Source organism: Taudactylus pleione, unplaced genomic scaffold, assembly GCF_031769625.1.
Source record: "Taudactylus pleione unplaced genomic scaffold, aTauple2 ptg000560l, whole genome shotgun sequence".
NCBI lineage: Eukaryota > Metazoa > Chordata > Amphibia > Anura > Myobatrachidae > Taudactylus > Taudactylus pleione.
The window spans coordinates 2,026,121-2,048,827 of NW_028284962.1; the positions used below are offsets into that span (position 1 = coordinate 2,026,121).

At 49.7% G+C, this 22,707-nt stretch overlaps 1 protein-coding gene across 2 annotated transcripts in view; it reads right to left on the reverse strand.

Moving 5' to 3' along the window:
• Positions 1 to 9,905: 9,905 nt before the first annotated feature.
• LOC148481817 (scaffold attachment factor B2-like) overlaps positions 9,906 to 22,707 on the reverse strand; it is a 94,583-nt gene continuing 81,781 nt past the window's right edge. For both annotated transcript variants that reach the window (XM_088452956.1, XM_088452955.1), the window contains exons 17-19: positions 11,476 to 11,534; positions 11,128 to 11,188; positions 9,906 to 10,399 (exon numbers count right to left, since the gene is read on the reverse strand). In XM_088452956.1, the coding sequence (XP_088309082.1) occupies positions 10,288 to 10,399; positions 11,128 to 11,188; positions 11,476 to 11,534 (232 nt within the window). In that variant the 3' untranslated portion in view covers positions 9,906 to 10,287. The remainder of the gene's footprint in view (positions 10,400 to 11,127; positions 11,189 to 11,475; positions 11,535 to 22,707) is intronic.

The window sequence follows — 22,707 nt, forward strand, 5'->3', positions numbered from 1 at the left end:
GGGGGCCTGTGCCGAAAGGAGAGGGCATACCCGTAAGAAACCACCTCGTGAACCCAAGTGTCTGTCGTAGTTGCCGACCAATACTGGACGAACTGCAGCAGGCGGCCTCCTACTTTGGGATCCCCCAAAGGGAGGCCCGGACAGTCAGGCAGCAGGCTTGTCATCAGACTTAGGGGCCGGACGTCTGGTACTCCAGGCCTGTTTCCTGGGCTTGGCCGATTTCTTGGGGCCAGCCTGTCGGGGAAAGGACTGTGCTTTAGGCCTACCCTGGGGCCTATAAGGCCGACGTACCCAAACTGGAAGGGACCGCAGCAGACGGGAGACATGCAGACTTGGCTGCCGCCAGCGTGGCCACAATTTTGTCCAGTTCCGGACCAAAGAGGACTTCTCCATTAAAGGGCAAAGCTTCCAATCCCTTTTTGGAATCAGCGTCCGCCTTCCAGGATCGCAACCATAAGGTGCGACGAGCAGCAACAGCTGCCGAAGAAATCCGAGATGTAAGGGTACTAATATCCAAGGCCGCTTCATTGAAGTGGCCGAATCCCAGAGGTTGCCTACCAACTCGGCCTGTTCAGCCTAACAGTCGGAATCCAAAGACGCCTCCAAACTATCAGCCCAGCGCTCCATAGCTCTGGCTACCCAACATACGGCCATAGCCGGTCTGGATGCCCCCCCCGCGAGGGAATAAATGGACTTTAGGCAGATCTCCACCTTACGGTCCGTAGCATCCTTCAAAGGAGGACATGGAGGGCATGGGCAATGTGGCACTTGGGACTAGGCGTGTCACATGAGAATCCACCTGAGGGGATTCCCACTTAGAAAAATAATTGTCCGTAAACGGATAAGCCACCGCTAAAAAAGTCTTCGAGGCTGATAGTTTACCAGGATGTTTCCACGCCTCCTCTAAATGGTTTACTAACTGACCCGAAAGAGTAAACACTGTGGCGTCACCCTTAATATCCTTGAAAAAGGCATATTTGGACTTTGATACACGGAGGATCATCATCCTCAATACCTAAAGCTCGGCGGACTGTACTAAAGAGTCGGACGCTAAGTCTAAGGTTTATATTCCTGGCCTTATTCGTGCAGACAGGCTCTTGGTCAGAAAGATCCAGAATCTCCCCATCATCGGACGTCACGTAGTCTCCCTCATAAGGAGCGGACAGAGACGCCACCGACCGCTTGTGAGGCCGCAACACAGACTCCCCTTGTAACACGTCCGACAAATGCTGTACAGAACTTGTCAGTGAATTAACCTACGCAGGCTCCTGAGAGACCTGAGGAGGGGAAATAGGGAGACTGTGGGGTACCATCAGTTGTCTCGGGAAACCCTGCATGGGTGACGACACCACTGACTGCTGGGACAATCCCATCTGTGAGAACGCAGGTTGCGGAGCCAACTGGCCCACTAGGGTTGTAAGCGCTTTGGCGCAACAAGCCCAGGGCGGTTTCTGTACCGGAGCCGTGACAGTAATTGGTCGCACCAATTGGTACCTCGCACGTAGTACACAGAAGCTGGAGAGGAAAATCACTCTCAGACAAGTATGTGACCCCTCTCACTGATACTCTTAGTATAGTGGGAGAACCACCCTGCAATCACCGCACTGCAAGGGCTTTAGCAGAAGAGCAGGGACAGTGAAATAGCTGACAGTAGAAAGTGAAAGTACAGGCAGCAGACGCTAGCAGCAGTCACATACAATGCTAAGAAATTAATACCTGCACTATCAGCGCTGATCCTCAACTACGCAGAGCCTGGTAGGACACAGACCTGTTCCAACGGAGGAGAGGTATGCCGGGGGACCCAGACCACGATGCCACTGATCAGCAGCTTCCAGCAGCGTTCGCCATGCTTCTGCAAAGATGGCCACCGAGGAGCAGAGAGGAGGCCGGCCTGGGGGAGGAGCGCTGCCACAGGGCCAATCGGCAGGTGCAGAGAGCTGTGTGCAGCGGGGAAGGCGCACCACTGGGATGCAATTAACCCCTGGGACGCCGCAGCGCTACCGCTCAGCTGCGGTCCGCAGTCCCAGGCGGGTAGTGGAAGCGCAGGTTGATCACCTGGCTCCACGCTGCAGCCAGTCCCCAGGGAGCCCCCTGCCTGGGGACTCTGGACCATGTTTCAGCGGGGACCCACCTGCTTACCTGCTGCCCCCTTGAATCCGGCCATGGTCCAAAACATCTGGGATCACCGCTAACTGTGACCCCAGATGCTTACCAGCATCCCTGGATCAGTACCGGCATTCTGGTACCGGCGGGGGTGTAGGGAAGACAGCATGGACGTCAGTAGTAACTGTCCATGCTGTACTTCCAGATGGGCAGCCACAGCTGCCTTGAAGAAAACTTCAGGGGCTATCCTTAGCCCCCCTCTAAACAGGTGCTCCGACTCCGAGCCGGGCACCAACGAAACTGGGATGCCTTGGCTCGGGGTATAGGAGGGGGACCCTAGTGCATCCTGGGAGGTTGAAAACTAACTCTATGGTGCCCGATGCCTGACGTAATCACCTATACCCCAAGGTATCCTGTGGATACCCTATGGACCCTGATGTAGAAATTGGCTTTTTGCAAGACCTGACATTAAACAGGAGTCAGTCTGCAAAACAAATGGTTGAAGCAGAAAAACCATTTCATGTTTTTTGGAATGTTAGTCAAAATTCAGACCTTAATATGATACAAATGTGTTTCAGTTACTGCCAAAACTTTCTATTATTTGATCGAATGGGCCTCTTTTTGTGACTTAGATCTGAAAACTCATACCTAAAGTTTGAACACTCTTGAAATTTAAAAATTTACCACTACTGTATGTGCGCTTTAAGTGACAGCCTGCAGTAGCATTCAAAACTAGTTAAAATGGGAACAGGTTACAGTGGAAAATATGTAAAGCGTTGATGGAATGGGATTTTGTGGCACCATAGTTTGGGTCATGTTAGCAACTTAAGAGCAGGGTGCTTAAATGAGGCATATTAAATTATTTAGCAAGAAGGGTTCTAGCTGAGAAAGGCAAAGTGAGTCAACTTATATATCCATTAGGCTGGGTACACACGTAAAGATTTTCTGTCCAACCATCCAACTAGTTGATTGGTTGGAATGAAAATCTGGGGCGGTATGAAAGCAAATGACAATCAGAAATTTGCTCCTAAATGCCAGAAAACAGATGAAAACGGTCAGACAAGTTTGAACAAATTGTTTAGATCAAACATTTAACAAACAATTTTTGTCCATTTTCTGGCGTTTGTGAGCAAATTGCCGATTGTCATACCTCACCACAGGGGTCAGTGAACTTCACCTTTTACCCCAAAATATATTTAGATACGCCGACGTTACCCTCTTGATTTGAAAGGAAGGAAATCATATAGTGGCCCCATATAATTCCCTAGTAGTGCCCCCATAGTTATGCCCCTGTAGTGCCGCTTGTATAAAAAAAAAAAAAACAAACAAAAAAAAAACACTTACCTTAATCCCTGCTCCTGCACCCGCCGCCGACCTGTCCGCACGGCTGCTCCTCGGAACTATGGGAGACACGTCATGACATCTCTCCCATAGTGTGCATGGAGAGAGCCGGAAGCTGGAGTTCAGAAGAGAACTCCAGCCTACGGCTAATGCGGCGCTGCAGGGAAGGAGCCGGGCGGACGCTGGTAATAACATCTCAGCGGGCATATGAATCATTCTACATTATAGAATGATTCATATGGATGCCAGGCGGTCCGTCCATTACCCCCAGGAATTTTATTTTTACCCCATGTGGGGTACTTTACCTGTTCCCTGACCACTGCCTTACCAGATTTTCATTCCAACCAATCAACTAGTTGGATGGTTAGACAGAAAATCTTTACGTGTGTACCCAGCCTTAGAATAGAAGTGATAAAACAAGAGATATGGTAAGAACTTACCTTTGTTATCTCTGTTTCTACGAAGTCCATAGGGTCCACAGGGTTGACCTTGGGGTATAGGTTGGGAACCAAATCCGGGCACCACGCAGTTAAAGCTTTTAGCTCCCAGGATGCACTTGGGTCCACTCTCCCTATAACCCCACCCCCCAGCCAGAGGCACCTCAGTTTGTAAGTAGCCAAAGGCCGGAGGAGGAGAGAAAAAGAGAGAGAAAACTGGAACACTCTAGAACCATACTCACAGAAAAGGAGACGGGAAACCGGTGACCAGTAACACAGCCCATATGAAGCCAGGTGCGTCAGGGCGGGCGCCCTGTGGACCCTATGGACTTCGTAGAAACAGAGATAACAAAGGTAAGTTCTTACCATATCTCTTGTTTTCTACTTCAGGGTCCATAGGGGGTCCACAGGGTTGACCTTGGGGATGTCCCAAAGCAGTTCAACCAAGGGTGGGGACGCTCCTGTGCTGAGAGGAGAATCCGTCGCCAAAAAGGAAGCATCCTGAGAGGCAAAGGAAACCAATGCCTAGAACCTTAAAAAAGGTTTGGACAGAAGACCACGTGGACACCTAGTAAGGCAAAACAGCCGAGGCGCCACAACGAGCCGCCCACGAGGGTTACATGACCCGAGAAAAAACAAGCCTCAACGACAGAAATGCCTACCTATGGGTAGGCCCCTGAGGAAGACATACGAGGCCATCCAGCCAACATTTCATTATAGGCCGGCCATCGTTTCCTGTGAAAACCAGAAACCGCAGACCACCAATAAGGAGTCCGATTACCATAAGGAACTTGAACGGATCATATAAAGCCAAAGAGGCCGGACCACAGTCAATGAGGCCACACCAGCCGAGAAGACTGGGGACTGAATGGCCGTACCATAAGTTCCAGAATAATATGGAACCTAAAAACCACTCTAAGAAGAAATACAGGGCGAGAGCAACTCACACCCTGACCTGATGCCCTCCAGAAGAGGGAGCCACATGAGAACGCTCCCAATTCAGACACTCTCCTGGTTGATTTAAACACCCTGAGAGAGAGAGAGCTTAAACAATAGACCTTGTAATGGCTATCACAACCAGCAGTTCCATTGACTGTCCCCGGACGGAACAAAGAACCACTACTAACTCCCCAGGAGACCCTAGGGAGGACAAGTGGAGGCATAATCCAGAAAACACTCCAAAGGATGAACTGGATACCAGAGCGGAGCAATTCCATATCTTAACCATACCGACAGTGTAGAGATCCGCACTGTCAGGAAGGCCAGGCCAAGGGTGAAACCCAAGCCAGCCGGAAGGAATGCCAGAATATCTGAAAATCCTGGACACCGGAGGATCGTATCGACAGGTACGATACCATAAGAATTATGTATGCCACAGTCCGTGGCAGATCCCAGCAAAGTCTGGCCTATCTGCTCTAAACATCTCAATGAAGACAGAGCCAGGGAAGCCCTAGGACCACAGTAGGGGCGCAGTCAAAGACAAACGATCCAGGTCCAGGGAAAAACAAGGACCCTGAGACAACAGGTCCAGATAGTGAAGCAGTAGGAACGGAGTATCGATGAGGAGACTCCGAAAATCTCAGTACCAGTGATGTCTGGGACGAACTGGAGCCCCCAGAAGGAAAACCCCTCCGTCTCGAATTAAACTTCCGAAGACCTCGAGGAAGAAGGGAGACCGGAGGACACAGGTACACAAAGTGGAAGGACCACTTCACTGACAAAGAGTCACTGAAGGTAGCTTCAGTACTCCTGGAGCTGGACTGTAACACCGGTAATGTGTGATCAAGTCAGAAGGCCATGAGGATCAATCCCCTCAGGGAGGCCCCCTCTGCTCACCAGGAGTTGAAACCTCTCTTGGAGAAGAGACTAGTCCCCGGGATGCACGTCGCAACAGCTGAGGAAGCCCGCTTCCCAATGGAGAGCTCCGGGAATAAACACTGCAGAGTTGGCCAGGAGAAGACCCTTGGACTATGTCAGAATGGATGACATACCTGACATTGCCACCCAACTACCAGTGTTGCCTAGATGGAAGTCACTGTTGTGACACTGTCGGACTGAACCTATTCAGGTTTACCGTGACATATGGGTTAGGCCAGAGTGAAGGTCCAAGACAGCCTAAAGTATCAACAAGTTAAGTGGCAGGACAGAAACGACAGACGTCCAACTGCCCCGAAACGAATGCGGACCAGACACTGTCTGTAGCAAAGAACACCCTGGACGAGATGGCCATAGCCACCCGGACAGAGACCAACTCGCCTCCGGAGAAAGTATCATCGTTCGAACAGCGATCCGATGGGAAAAACTCGATCCATCTGGAGGGGAGTCAATTATGGCAAGGTCTGGAATGGAACTGAGCACATTCCACCCTACCAAAAGGTAGACACTCTGGTAGACCGCGCATCACAAAGAGTAATGACATATGTCGAATGCGTAGATATCCGCACACTCCAAGTTGAAGAGTGGAGATCTTGTCTTACGCCAGAAAAATTCTCAGAGTCTGAGAATCCAGCAGTGCTCCCAGATGAAGAAAACCCTGTGAGGGATGTAGGGAGGACTTTTTCTCCGTTGACTAATTATCAGTGCCGAGAAGAAGCCACGGTTATCCTGACCTGGCGGTAAAGTACCTTGGTGATCCTGCTAAAAGCAGGAGACCATCCAGAGAAAGGAGCATTCGGATACCCTGAACAGGTGAACTGTCAGAAAATCCATAAGGCTGGTAAACCCCGGTGGAGTTGAGGACAGTCCCAAAAGGCAGAGCCCGAAACTTACAAGTGTTGCTGTGGCACAGCAAACCTGAACCCATGCTGATGAGATGGCTCTGTACGTACCCGTAGGTACGTATCCTGAATACTCAGATATACCCTAAAATCCCCAGGTTCCAAACGTCGGATGATGGAGCATGGACGATTCCACCTGAGTCCAGGCACCGTTGGAATCTGATTCAGGGATTTGAGACAGAGTATAGGCAAATGAGGACCAGTCGGTCACCGCCCCAGAAAGAAAGTAGAACAACCAGTCCCTCACTGAGATAGTGAGGTTGGCCGAAATAGCTCTGCTTACCACAAAGACTGTATAGCTTTCTGGGATTGTAAGGCCCTGATCAGGTCTGAAGAAGGGCCCGTGTAACAATGCCTGTGAGGAGGCTGCCTGAGCAATGAGAGGCCGTTGAGAATCAGTACCTCACTCTGGAAATTCCCCAGATGTAGACCTGTCCCGTCAGGCTGAGGGTATATCCTCAGGTGTAGAAACAGGGTCGTCCGGAAGTCCAGGACTGCTCGGTACTGGATATGGTGGCCCCCATGGAGGCCGACAGCCTAGGAAAAAACAGGCCTTTAGGCTGACCCTGAGGACAAAAAGACTTAACAGAGTTAGTCCGAATGTAGTGGGAGTAGCTAAAGACGGTATCTCCCCATTAGTGATACTGCCAATGATGCAACGATCTTGTCAAGGTCAGGACCAAACAAGATCTTCCCCATGGAAGGAGTGTGCATCTCTGCTTTCCCATAACGCAGCCATAGGGTACTGCGGCGGATACAGACGCCGCCGAAACCCTGAAAGTTAGAAGACCGGCATCCCATGAGGTAATCCCACATATGACCACTGCATATTTTATGTGAGCGGCAAAGATATATGAACCTCAGGACGTGTTGGAGGGGAAAAACGTCACAAAAGCATCACCATGCGATGGCCATGGTAGGACGGGCAACAGGCCCTGAAAACGAGTACATTGAATTCAGGCAAAGTTACCACCTACGGATCCGTAAAATCCGTCCAGGCCGGGATGGGAGGCGTATTAATGCCTGTAACCCGATGATTAACATACAAATCCATCCCAGAAGGGGATTTCCATTACTTGTGAGGACCCTCAGGGAACGGGAAACAGGAGGCCTTTGTGACTCCTCGTATCTGGCGACAGCCAGACTCCCGCTATGAGATCCACCCTCTGGGCAGAAAACGGGAGATGTATGATACAGGTGCAGGATCGACATTCTCTATATCCAGAATGAACCTGGCTACCAGCCCCAAAGCAGGGATAATAATACTTGAAATCGGCTCCCCCCATGTGAGAGGGAAAGAGCCGAATATACCATCCAGTTCACGGCAGAGCCACTGGTCAGTAACCACAGGACGTATATCACGCCAATTAGTATTTCTATAAAACAACACCCACCAGGGTGGCCGTTGTGGTAAACCCTGCAAGGGGAATGACAGACCGATGTGGTATCGGAGGTAATTCATGTACTGTGAAAAACCCCGGCGGGGAGCGACAGTCTGTTGCACAGGGGTAAATTGCAAGAAATTGCGAGATACCCCGAGTTCAAAAGGGCAGTATGGTGAAGTAACTCCAAGCGAGTGACGACAATGGGGCCCGCCCGGCGATCCTCAAAGGAGAGGATCCTGAGAAATAAACCGCCCTTTAAGGGGGTCGTGCAAGGGGCCCGGCGCCAGATGGTGCCGCATACATAAACCTTTCTGAGTTAAAATCCTCCGCACTAATTCCTGCAGGCTATGACTTGCAGGATCGCAATAATGGGTGCAGTATCGTGTGCAATCTCCTGGTCAGATATATCTGACTATCTTGACGGAAATATTAAGCAGCGCCATACCGGTCCTGACTGACGCTAAGATTAGCTGCAGGGACCCATTATCAGCGTATGCAACTCACAGTTCCATCTAAAATATGGCAACGTGCAGCACGCAACAGTATGTGACAAACCTCACAGATATTAACAAATATATATATGTGAGGTCTCAGAACCACCCCAGGTACACCTGTATTAGGGCAGATAAAGAAAAGGGATAGATATACACTGACAGGTGAGAGAAAAAGCAGACAGTCAGCACTAGCAAAAGTCACATACAATGCAGAAAAATATATATACATACATAAGCATGACATATAATATACTGCACAATGTCGCTACATTCAACTGCCCAGATTCAGTGTCTGGGAAGGCTATAGCGCTGTGTACACTCACCCAAAATGGCCAGGTACGCAGGGGGACTGGGCTCACTGTCATCCTAAGAGTTCTGCAGCACCACAGAGAGAAAATGGCCACTGGAGACCGAAGAAGCGTGGCCCGCGGAGGAAGCAGCTCAGCGACGCCAGACTGTATTATTGAAAGGCGCGCTGAGCTGAGGGGAGGAGCCGCTAGACAGGGAAGGCTTCCTCCCCTGGCTAGCAATTAACCCCCCGGGATGCCGGCTCCCGCTGCCGCTATAATCCCTGGTGGGCTGTGGACACGCGGGGTATGCCTCCATGGAGGGGGAGCCCGCCGCCACCGCTAGCGCCTCCGGTCTGTCCCCAGAGACCGGAGGCATAAGGCTGCATGTACACGCGGGTCACCGCAAGCGGTGACCACGCGACTTACCTGTCCCCGTCGATCCGGCAGCAGCCCAGGGATTCCTCCAGAGCCCGGCTAGTACAGACTCTGGGGTCCCGCTGCGATCCCCAGATCTGTACTGGCGTCGCAGCGCCGGCGGGGTGTAGGAGCGGCAGCTCAGACGTCCATTGGACAGTCTGATGCTGCCGCTCTGAAGAGTAGTAAAAAATAATAAAATAAAACTCTTTTAAGCTTAGGGGCTGCTAAGCAGCCCCCCTGCAGTAACGGTGACCCAACTCCGGCCGGGCACCAACTTAAACTGAGGTGCCTCTGGCTGGGGGGTGGGGTTATAGGGAGAGTGGACCCAAGTGCATCCTGGGAGCTAAAAGCTTTAACTGCGTGGTGCCCGGATTTGGTTCCCAACCTATACCCCAAGGTCAACCCTGTGGACCCCCTATGGACCCTGAAGTAGAAAGACAGGTTTTAGAATTAAAAAAAAAAAAAAAAAAGGATTAAGAAAAATGTCACCCACCTAACAATTTTCGAACACAACAGAACAGTGATGTGGATTGCTTGACAAAACACAAATGAAAAATTACTATAGCAATATTTAGATTGCAAGTAAAAAAAAAAATTTACCATGAACTTGCAGGTGATTTACATCCTGTACAACTTTGAATGATTTGACACGCCATGTCAACAAGGTTCATGATTTTATGCCATAAATATATGAACAAAAATGACCGTACATAGTAAGAGCCATGTCGTGAAGAAAACAAAGCTTAAAACCAGATGAAAAGATTAAGTTGTACATTTCATGTAGTTAAACCAGGTGTTAAAGTGTCCTGGATGTTTAATTCAATAGACCAGTTTATCTTAAAAGCATTTAGAAAACGGCATACCAAAAACGGTAAAAAAATTTGCTTTATGCAAGTTTCGTTTTTCATTTCAATCTTCTTTAATGGGTTATGAAGAATGTGTTTGTTACAAAGTAGTCTGAGAATACAAGCACAACCCTCAAAAAACAAAAAAAAACAAAACACAGTATGTCAAACTTATATTAAAACAATTTTTAAAAATGTTTAATAACGTGTAAATCGAGGGTCATTTGGTCTGTTTTGCCCTCCAAAGTTTCCTCCTTGAAGTTCTAATGTTGCAGACATATTTGTAGAGTTCTCATTTTGAAGAAAGTTGCTGTACAAGAGGGAAAAAATACCATACTTAGTACAAATTAAAAACAACCCCACAAACCATTCTACAAATACATACCTCCCCGTACATTTATGGTGCGTACACACTACACGATATGCTCCCTGAGCGATATCGTGTAGTGTGTCCCCGGCAGGCTGTGCTCAATGTCGTTCATGACATTGAGCACAGCCGCTGAACGATATCATTAACGATATCGTTCAGCGCCTGGCTCTCTTCCCCCATTCCCTAACATGCAGCAACCTGACGACATCGGCAGATTGTGCTGCATGTTCAGGCGATGGACAATGTCGTAAACGAGCAGCAGGAGTTCGCACCGAGCGATTGCACGATTATGATGTCGTAATCGTGCAGTCGCTCAGTAATATCGCCCAGTGTGTACCCACCATAATTGTAAAACGTGTCCCTTAAGTAAAGGATTTAGCAACAGTCAAATATTATGATTGATGGAAAGTGTTTAAAAAGCATGGCTAGAGATAGAGAAATACTAGAGATTGCAAACTAAGAAATCTGACTGCCAGCTGGAGAACACTGAGAAGCCCACGATGCAGTGAGCCATAAGTGAGAACTGACATTTGATTCCTGCAGTCTGTCATTTCCCTATACACATTTTAGAGTTTCATTATATATTAGAAATGGAATGCATTATATAAAAGGTTTAATCACCTTTCAAAAAGGTGAGGTTTAATATGCATATCTAGCCAGAAGCTTACCCATGTATTCCTCTATTCATGTGTCCTTGTCCTGAGGGACCAGGCTGCATTCCACGACCACCTTTTCAGAATAAAAAGCAGAAATATAAATGCATGAATCTTGCCATTTACCTAAAGCAGGGGTTCCCAACAAAGGCCCTCAAGGCACTCGACCAGTCCAAGTTCTAAGGATAGCCATACTTGAGCACAGGTGTCTTAATTAGTACCTCAGTTATTTTGATTTAACCACCTATACTCAAGCACGGATATCACTAAAACCTGGACTGTTAGTGTGCCTTGATGACAGAGGTTGGGAAACACTGACCTACAGCATCCCACCATCTGTCAAGTTCTCCTCATACACATTACCTGTTCTTGTACGATCAGCTTCCATTTTACGACCATGATCTCCCCAATCGCGACCATCCCTAAAATATAATGAAAAAAAGTTAGATTAGGACAAGATTAAGTTTATAAAGTTATTGACAAAAAGGGCAAAACACAGATAAATGGCTTATACATACTAGCATGTTGTGTATGGTTAAGTGCCGATATAGATTATATGGTTCCATTTAGTTTTAATGGCTTCCCTATGGAGAATGAGTGGGGCGCGTCATACACATACCTTAGAAAGATGGTGGGTTCCCTCTGAAATGATGGGTCCCCTTAGTACTTATTGTTTGGTGATCACCAGATGTTAGCCTGTACTACAGACATTTTTTCCACATATGGGGTGGAGGGGTACTGTGTCCTCTCGCACCCATGACACCAGCAAATTTGTAGGCACCCAAATTTGAAAGCAAAGAATTCACTCTTTTCTTGTGGACCCATTAGTAGCTACTGTCTAGTCACCAGACTTAACACTGAAAACGTTTTTTTTTTTTTTCCGTACACGGGCGAAAAGGCACTGCATGCCCTATCATCCACGCAATTACAACTTTTCCATCTTTCAAATTATGTATTCCCCTTAGCAGCTATTGACAGGCAGTAACTTGTGATCAGACTATTGCGTTGCACTACAGAGAAAAAAAAAAATAAAAAAATCTGCACTTGAAATGAAAATGCTTTCTCAAAATTTATAGTCTTGATTTAAGGCAGACTATGGTGGCACAACAAAGCGTGGTTTTATAAACTAGACCTACTGCATTATGAGGGACCATTTTCATTTGACAAGATAGGGAAGATATGAACTTTAGATTTCCCCCTCCCCAAAATTTGGAACATTTTTATTTACGATTATTGTCTAGTGATAGTCTTGAAAGAGGAGTGTCCTTACAGTGTGCCCTCATGTGTGTATGGGGGAGATCTTGTCTATGAAAAAAACACATTTTTATAACACCTACTTAGAAACACCCTGCTTATCACTATGGTTCTTGTTTCACCAATAATCCACAAGTATTTTTGTGACGTTTATAAGACCAAAAAAAAAAAAAACAGCAGTGTGTTAATAAATCTGTTTTCTGAAAATAAAGTCTGCTTAAAATAAAAACAAGAGATATGGTAAGAACTTACCTTTGTTATCTCTGTTTCTACGAAGTCCATAGGGTCCACAGGGTTGACCTTGGGGTATAGCTGGATCTGGATCCATGGGCACCACGCAGTTAAAGCTTTAGCTGCTCCCAGGATGCACTTGGGTCCGTCCTCCTCTATATCCCGCCCCCGGCCACAGCACCTCAGTTGGTAAGCAGCCAAGGCCGGAGGAGGAGACTAAACAGAGAGAAGGAAGACTGGAACACACAAGAAACCATACTCACAGAAATGGGAGACGGAAAACCGGTGACCAGCCACACAGCCCATTTGAAGCCAGGTGCGTCAGGGCGGGCGCCCTGTGGACCCTATGGACTTCGTAGAAACAGAGATAACAAAGGTAAGTTCTTACCATATCTCTTGTTTTCTACTTCAGGGTCCATAAGGGGTCCACAGGGTTGACCTTGGGGATGTCCCAAAGCAGTACAACTAAGGGCGGGGACGCTCCTGTGCTGAAAGGAGTACCCGGCGCCCAAAGGATGCATCCTGAGAGGCAAAGGTGTCAAACGCATAGAACCTCAAAAACGTTTGAATTGAAGACCAAGTGGCCGCCTTACACAGCTGAACAGCAGAAGCGCCACGTCTAGCAGCCCAAGAGGGACCCACAGAACGAGTGGAATGAGCCTTAACAGAGGCTGGCACAGGTAAGCCCTCCTGTGCATAAGCCTCACAAATAACGGAACGAAGCCAACGGGCTAACGTTTATTTGTTGGCAGGCCAACCCCTCTTGTGAAAACCAAAGAGGATAAACAAGGAATCAGACTTCCTAACCGAAGCCGTCCGGTCTACATAGATTCTAAGCGCCCGGACCACATCTAAGGAAGTCTCACCAGCTGAAAGATCAGGGGACTGAAAAGCTGGCACAACAAGTTCCTGATTAATATGGAACTTCGAGACCACTTTGGGCAAAAACTCAGGACGAGTGCGGAGCACCGCTCTGTCCTGGTGAAAAATCAGGAAAGGAGGGCGACAGGAAAGCGCCCCCAATTCAGACACCCTCCTGGCCGAAGCAATTGCCAGGAGAAAAACCGTCTTAAATGTCAGCCACTTGAGCTCCACCGCCTCAAGAGGCTCAAACGGAGGACCCTGCAGGACCCGTAGCACCACCGCCAAGTCCCAAGGAGCCACAAAGGGAGGCTGGATCCTGAGAACACCTTGGAAAAAGGTGTGAACGTCTGGTAGTATTGCAATCCGCCGTTGAAACCACACGGACAAGGCGGACACATGAACCTTCAGAGATGCAAGGCGTAAGCCGAGATCCAATCCTGACTGAAGAAATTCCAAGATCCTAGAAACTCGGAACACCTGAGGATCATAATGTCTGGACTCACACCACTGAAAGTAAGTGTGCCACACTCTGTGATAAATCCGTGCTGAAGCAGGCTTGCGTGCCCTGAGCATGGTACCAATAACCGAACTGTAGAAGCCCCGAGACCTCAAGACGGCTGTCTCAAGAGCGACACCGTCAAAGACAGCCGACCCAGATCCGGGTAAAGGCAGGGCCCCTGAGACAACAGGTCCCGACGCTGAGGAAGAAGGTACGGAGCGTCGATGGAGAGGCTCCTGAGATCGGAGTACCAAGGACGTCTGGGCCACGCCAGAGCTACCAGCACGAGCATGCCGCCGTCCTGCTTGAATTTCCGCAGAACCCGAGGAAGCAGGGATATCGGAGGAAACAGATACGCCAGGTGAAACGTCCATTTCAACGACAGCGCGTCCACCAGACTTGCACCTGCGTCTCTTGTCCTTGACCAGTAAACGGGCAACTTGTGATTGTAACGGGAGGCCATCAAGTCCAGCTCCGGCAGTCCCCACCTGTCCACGAGTAGCTGAAACACCTCTGGGTGAAGCGACCATTCCCCGGGATGCACGTCGTGACGGCTGAGGAAGTCCGCCTCCCAAATGGGGACTCCGGGGATGAAGACCGCCGAGATCGCTGGAATGTGACCCTCCGCCCAAGTCAGGATACGAGACACCTCCGACATCGCTGCCTGACTGCGAGTTCCGCCTTGGTGGTTGATATACGCCACCGTGGTGGCGTTGTCGGACTGCACCTGTACCGCCCTTCGAAGAGCGGGGCCGGACGACTGCAGGGCCCTGTATACTGCCCGCAGTTCCAGGATGTTGATGGGGAGAAGTGCTTCTTCCGCTGACCAACGACCCTGAAGCGACAAAGAGCCGGTCACTGCCCCCCAACCCCGGAGACTGGCATCCGTCGTGAGCAGGACCCAGTCCGGGATCCAAAATGGGCGCCCCTCGACCAGATGAGCTGTCTGAAGCCACCAAGCCAAAGATAGCCGAACGTCCGGAGACAACACCAGCACCTGAGAGCGGATCCGGTGAGGTAACCCGTTCCATTCCGATAGAATCAGCCCCTGCAGGGGCCGGGAATGGAACTGGGCAAATTCCACCATGTCGAATGTCGACACCATGGACCCCAGAACTCTCATAGCCGAATGGACTGACAGGCGGCAACGGCTCGGGCAACTGCGTATCCGCAGCTGTAGGGAGGCGACCTTCTCCGGAGTCAGGAAGATCCTTTGCTGACGCGAATCCAGCAGGGCTCCCAAATGAACCATCCGCTGTGATGGAATCAGGGAGGACTTTTTCCAATTTATCAACCACCCGTGTGCTTGCAGGCAAGCGATCGTCAGGTGGAGATGTTGAAGCAGTACCTCCGGGGAGCTCGCCAGCAACAGGAGGTAGTCCAGGTACGGCAGCAGCCGTACATTCTGGTTCCGAAGATGTGCGGCCATGACCGCCATAATCTTCGTGAACACCCTCGGTGCCGTGGAGAGACCAAAGGGTAGCGCCCGGAACTGATAGTGGTGTTGAAGGATAGCGAACCTCAGATACCGCTGGTGTGAAGATGCTATCGGAACATGGAGGTAGGCGTCCTGGATGTCCAGGGACACCATGTAATCCCCCGGTTCCATCGCCAGAATGATGGAACGTAACGTTTCCATCCTGAACTTGGGAACTCTGAGGAATTTGTTCAGAGACTTCAAGTTGAGGATAGGGCGATGAGACCCATTGGGTTTCTGCACCAGAAACAGAGACTAATAATACCCCGTCCCTCGTTGTGATAGAGGAACGGGAACAATGACCCCTGCTTTCAGCAAGGACTCTATAGCCTCCTGAACCTGTAACGCCTTGGTCTTGTCCTGAGAAGGACTTGTGCAGAAAAACTGGTGGGGTGGTCTGTGCCGAAAAGACAGGGCGTACCCCTGGGAGACCACTTCTCGAACCCAGGCATCCGTGGTGGTATTGTGCCAGCACTGGGCAAATAGAAGAAGTCGGCCTCCCACTCTGAGGTCCCCCAGAGGGAGGCCCGTCCCATCAGGCCGCAGGTTTATCTTCCTGCTTGGAAGAAGGGCGCCGAGCACTCCAGGCTTGCTTCTTGGGTTTAGAGGCAGTCTTACTCGCAGACTGTCTCGGGAAGGACTGACCTTTCGCCTTACCCTGAACCCGAAAGGAACGAAAAGCCGAACTCCGAACCTTAGCAGGCAGTGCCGCCGAAGGGAGGAAGGCCGACTTGGATTTAGCCAGGGTGTCCACTATTTTGTCCAAGTCCGGACCAAATAGTAATTCCCCATTGAAAGGTAAGGCCTCCAGACCTTTCTTTGAATCAGAGTCCGCTCTCCAGGACCGCAACCATAAGGATCGGCGGGCAGACACCGCTGCAGCCGATACCCGCGAGGTCAGCAGACTAGCATCTAAAGAAGCTTCTCCAATGTAAGAAGCGGCGTCCCTCATTTGTCCCAACAACGCCCGCTGGACATCCGGAGCGTCGTCCGGGACGGTATCTTCCAATGCATTGGCCCACCCCTCAATGGCCTTGGCCACCCAGGAGATGGCCATGGACGGTCGGGCCACCGCCCCGGAGAGGGAGTAAATAGACTTTAAGCAAGTCTCAACTTTCCTGTCCGTGGGATCCTTCAGCGAGGATATCGACGGTAATGGTAAGGTGGCGCCCCGAGTTAAACGGGTGACATGGGAATCCACCGCCGGTGGAGTTTCCCATTTTTTACAATGTGCCTCAGGGAAGGGGTAATTAGAAGCCAACCGCTTCTGAGGAAGGAATCTCTTACTGGGCGCCTGCCAAGCTACCGCCATATGATCCGTCAGGGGAAACACCGCAGAAGCCACCTTAGTTTTTTTGAAACTAGGAAACTTCGACTTAGGAACCGGTGCCTCATCCTCTATAAGAAGAATAGCTCGCACCGCCCTAACTAGTGCTTGCACATTAATGGACGACTTGGTATCCATTTCCTGGACCGAGGCGTCCGAGTCAGTGTCATCAGGGACCTCCCCATCATCTGAGGAACCCTCTGAGTCCGATACCTGAGCAGCCCGTGTCATGAGTGGGCGTTTTGAAATCCTAGAAGGCATGTCAGTCTGCAACATTGACTGAAAAGCCGAGGAAGCGGCCGCCAAATTTTGCACGGAATTGGAGAGCACATCCACCCAGGGTGGAGGAGTCACCATAGGGGCCTGAAAAGGTACCACAGGCTGCTGCGGCACAGGGGAAGCCTGTATATACATAGGCAACCTCGCATAGGGACCCACCGACTGAGACCCAGGAGGACTCCGCAATAACTGCGGGACACCCGGGGAATGGGGGATGGTCGGCTGGGGCAACGACCTAGTAGGGAGAGCAGTCGGGACCGACAGACGGTCCGCAATAGACACCAGCACTTGAGAAAACATCGCCCACGGTGGTTCCTGCGCCAGAGAAGGTCTGGATGGGCCAGGAGCCACCTGGCATCGACTACACAGGCCATCCTGTGACAAATCCTCCCTATCTACTCCTGCAGAACAGCGTCCGCAGGAGGCCAACACCGGAGCCACTGAGCGCTCAACCTCCTCGTCTGACATGACAGAATATATTATATAGTCAAAAAATATATCTGGCAACAGGGCAGAAGAAAACGCACTCACCGGTGTGCTAAACAACAGCCCACAATACGGCACTGTGTAGCACACAACTGTATGTGACGGACCTCACAAATACGTGATCTATATAAGTGAGGTCAGTAGAAACGCCCCTCCCCCACACACCTGTAGGGCTTGTAGGTGAAGTAAAGGGATAGGTATAAGCTGACAGTAAGCGGGAAAAAAAGCACAGACAGGCAGCACTAGCAAAAGTCACATACCATGCAGGAAGATATACTCACTGCACCTTTCCACTACAATCAACCTGCCCAGATTCAGTGTCTGGGAGGGCTATAGTGCTGTGTACGCTGTCCTTAATCAGGGGAGAGGTACACAGGGGGACCGGTCCGCGTGCTCCCTGAAGATCTGCGCTGCCACTGAGAAAATGGCCGCTGGAGACCTCAGAGGAGGAGTGGCCGAGTAGCTGCAGCTCAGCGACGCCAGACTCCGTGCTGAAAGGCGCGCTGAGCTGAGGGGAGGAGCCGCTAAACAGGGAAGGCTTCCTCCCCTGGCTAGCATATTAACCCCAGGGCTTGCCGGCATCCCGCTTGCCATATATCCCTGGTGGTCTAGTGGTCCCACGGGTTATTCCTCCTCAGAGGGGGAGCCCGCCGCCACCGCTAGCGGCCCCCGGTCTGTCCCCTAGGACCGGGGGCAAAGGACTGCATCTGCAGGCAAAACCCGCGAGCCGCCGCTAATCGGCGACTCGCGGCTTACCTTGTCCCCGGCGACTCCGGCAGCAGTCCAGGGAGGGACCCAGAGTCCGGCTAGTACGGACTCTGGCCTCCCGCCGCGATCCCCAGTGCAGTACTGGCGTCGCGGCGCCAGCGGGGAAGGAGAGCGGCAGCGTGGGCGTCTGCATAGACAGCCTGTCGCTGCCACACTAGAGCCTCTGTTTTAAAATAAAAATCTAACAGGCTCTTTTTTTTTTTTTTTTTAAATAAAAATAGAAAGCTTTTGGGGGCTGCTCCTGCAGCCCCCCTGCGCAGGTGACCCGACTCCGGCCGGGCACCAACTCAAACTGAGGTGCTGTGGCCGGGGGCAGGGTATAGAGGAGGACGGACCCAAGTGCATCCTGGGAGCAGCTAAAGCTTTAACTGCGTGGTGCCCATGGATCCAGATCCAGCTATACCCCAAGGTCAACCCTGTGGACCCCCTATGGACCCTGAAGTAGAAAATTCAGCGATACTAATGTTGGAATGTGACGAGCGCAAACATTGGAAAATGGCCTCTGCACAAGGGTGAGAAAACCCTCAGCAGCAAGGTGTTAATTCCTTTGTTATGACCACACTTAAAATCAAAGGAAAATTTAAAACAAACGAATTATACTGCCCAATAAATTATTTTAAAGCCAATGGTAAAGAGATTACCCGGGGGCAGATAAGTCTTACTAGGAGAGTGATTTCTAAAGTTCATGGAGCAAGGAGATACACTTGTCACACTGGGGTCTGAACTAATGGAGTTTAAAAGAGACACCAGCTTTAACATGTTATCCTTTTGTGGAATAAAATGCTAGAGCTTTAATTATTTCCTCTAAGCAGGAAGAGCAAAATTACTGACAGACATCTGTCACTAATACTTTTCCAGCTGTACCAATATGATCCTATACTTGGCCCTCAATGTAATGAACCGGACTACTTTGCAAACTTCCAAACCATTTTACTGTAAGAGGTATTGAACACCTCAATTAGGGGTTTGGCAGGACAAACTGAGAAACAAAAGTTAACGTTTTACACTAGTAGGCCTAAAATCACAGAACACAGGGATTAATAATAAAATGGTAGTTTTTGCACTAGCTGTCATTCAGTATCCAAGGCTTTAGAAGTGACAAACAATGGCCATCCACTCTTAAAAGGAAGCACAAATGAGAGGGGAGGATTGTTAAAGACTATTACAGCCTCTAGAGGTCTCATCAAAAACTATTTCAACCTTGACAGACTAGGAATACATGCAGGGATGAGAAGTTAGTTGCTCTGAAGACATCTGCCAATGCATCATGATGCACCATCTAGGAAGGTCGAATCACTGTGGTAAAGTGCACCATGTTCTAAAGAAGAATCCACACCACTACCACAGACGAGACCATACAGCCCATCCTGTAGACATTCAGCACATCACTTAGGCGGGAGGATGGACAAAGTGACCGCCAACAACTTATTGCCGATATGGAGGTGTACCTTTCGAGGTCCAGAGGGTTCACAGGAATACCATGGGGATTACGGTTCAAGACCAGACACCAAACAGTTAAAGCTTCAGCTCCCAGGATGCCTCAGTGTCCTCCATATAGAACCCCCCCCTCCCCCCCTCCCTAGCCATAGGACATCAGTTTAGTTAACAAGCCTCAGGAGAAGGAAAGAAGGAAGAGCAATCGTACACCAGGAACTTACACAAAATTAAGGAATCTGACCGAAAGAAAAAAAAAAAAGAAAAGATTACCCATGCAGTCAGGTGAGTCAGGGTGGGTGCCCTGTGGACCTCAAAGAAAAGGAGTTATTTAGGAAAGTCTAGCATAACTCTAAATTTTCTTCTTCAGGGTCCATAGGGTTCCACATGATTACCATGGGGATGTCCTAAAGCAGTTCCCCTGAGCAGTAAGGAGAATTCGTCGCGCAAAAGGAAGCATCCTGAGAGGCAAAAGTATCAAAGGCAAAGAATCTAAGAAAAACGTCTGGACAGAAGACCACGTGGCTGACTTGCACAATTGTTCAGCAGAGGCACCACGACTGGATGCCCATGATGGCCCTACAGACCTAGTAGAATGTGTTGGCACCATGCTTGGGACAGGGAGATCAGTCTGTGTACACCAGAGTCAACCGTAGCCATCTCGCCAGAGTCTGCTTATTAGCTGGCCATCCTTGTTTGTGAAAACCATATAATACAAAAAGAGCATCAGATTTTCTAAGAGATTTATTGCGCTCCACAGATAGAGGGCATGAACTACATCCAGGGATGTTTCACCTACAGAAAGATCTGGTGCCTGAATAGCTGGAATTGCAATTTCTTGATTTACATGAAAACTGGACACTACCTTAGGAAGGTAACCCTTGTATGAAGAACAGCTTTATCCTGGTGAAAAATCAAATGGAGAGCGACAAGAAAAGCGCTGCCAAATCAGAGACACTGCAAGCAGAAGAGATAGCGAGAAGGAAGTGTCTTTGCCGTCAACCACTTCAAATCTACAGAGTCTAGAGATTCAAATAGAGGAGCTTGTGGCCCCTTAAGAACCAAAGACAAATTCCACGGTGCTACTGGTGGCACAAAAGTAGGCTGAACTCCATTTAATTTTTTTCCCCCAACATCTGGTAATGAGGCACTCTTCATCTGGAACCAGACTGACAGTGCAGAAACCAGCACTGTCAAAGTAGCCAGGTGGAGAACACGGTCTAAACCTGCCTGGAGAAAAGCCAGTATCCTGGAAATCCTAAATACCTTCAAATCACACTTTGTGGGAACACAATTGACCAAAAGAATGCCACACTCTAATATATGCTGGAAGAGGCAGGCTTCTGTGCCCTAAGCATGGTTTCAATTACAGCATTGGAAAAACCTTTTGCTCTTAAGATGGAGGATTCAAGAGCCACGCCGTCAAAGCCATACGAGGAAAGTCCAGATGCCGGCAGGAACCCTGCGTTATCCTCTTCCTCTATGGCAGGATCTGCTAAGGACTGTATTGACAGATTCGGTATGTCGTGAACCAGTGACGTCTGGGCCAAGCCAGAGCCATCAGTATTACTGTTCTGCCTTTCTGCTTGAATTTCCTGATAACTCTTGGGAGGACGGAGTTCGGAGGAAAGATACGCCAGCTTGAAGTCCCATCTTACTGCAAGTGCGTCCACAAAGGTTGCTGATGGGTCTCTGGACTTGGACCTGTACCTGGGAACCTTGTGGTTGTGATGTGATGCAATGAGATTTCTGGTAGACCATTTGTTTACCAAGAGCTGAAACACTCCTGGATGGAGAGACCACTCTGTCGTATATGTCCTGGCGACTAAGGAGGCCTACTTCCCAATCGAGTACCCCTGGTATGAATATTGCAGAGATGGCCGGAAGATGACGTTCTGCCCAAAACAAAACCCATGTCACTTTCATGGCTGTGTAACTTCTTGTGCCTCCCTGATGATTGAGGTAGGCCACTGTTGCACTGTCTGGCGTCGCTGAGCTGCTTCCTCCGCGGGCCACGCTTCTTCTGAGGTCTCCAGGCAGCCATTTTCTATGTGCAGCAGCAGAGCTCCGGAGATGGCAGCGAGTCCAGTCCCCCTGCGTACCTCACCATTAGGTCAGTGTACACAGCGCTGTAGCCTTCCCAGACACAGAGCCTATTTCAGGTATTATCCCTGCTTTAGGGCTGGTAGCCAGGTCTATTCTGGTTATAGAGAATGTTGACATGCACCTGTATCATACAACCTCAGTCTAGCATGCCTTCGGGTTCCCTGTTTCTGACTGGCAGGTGATCGCATGGCGGGACTCTGGCTGTCGCCAGATATGAGGTATCACGACAGCGATTTGACCTCCTGTCCCAAATTCCCTGAGGGTCAACACAAGCCCCTCCTGGGGTGGATTGGCATGTTACTCGTCTGATTACAGACGTTACTACGCCTCCCATTCCTGCGTGGTCGGATTCTACGGATCCGTAGGTGGTAACACTGCCCCGGAATCAGTATATTCGCTTTCAGGGGCTGTTACCTGTCCTACCATGGCTATAGCATGGTTGGTTAATACTATTGCATACTGGACTGATGCATTTGTAACGTTTTTTCCCCTCCAACACCTCTGGGGTTCAAATGTCTTTGGTCACTCACATAATATATGCAGTTGTCCTATGAGGAAATACCTACATTGGATACCAGTCTCCTAACTTTCAGAGTTCCGGCTGCGACTGTATCCGCCGTAATACCCTATGGCTGCACTCTGGGTATGCAGCGGCGCAGATACCATCTATGGGGAAGATCTTGTTTGGTCCGGACCTTGACAAGATTGTAGTAACATTGGCGGTATTACTAACGACAAGTTTACCGCCTTCAGCTACTCCCACTACAAGGCCTCAGACTAAAGGCTTTTGGCCCTCAGGGTCAGCCTAATGGCCTGTTTCTTCCTAGGCTGACAGCCTCTACAAGGGCCGCCATATCCAGTACCGAGCAG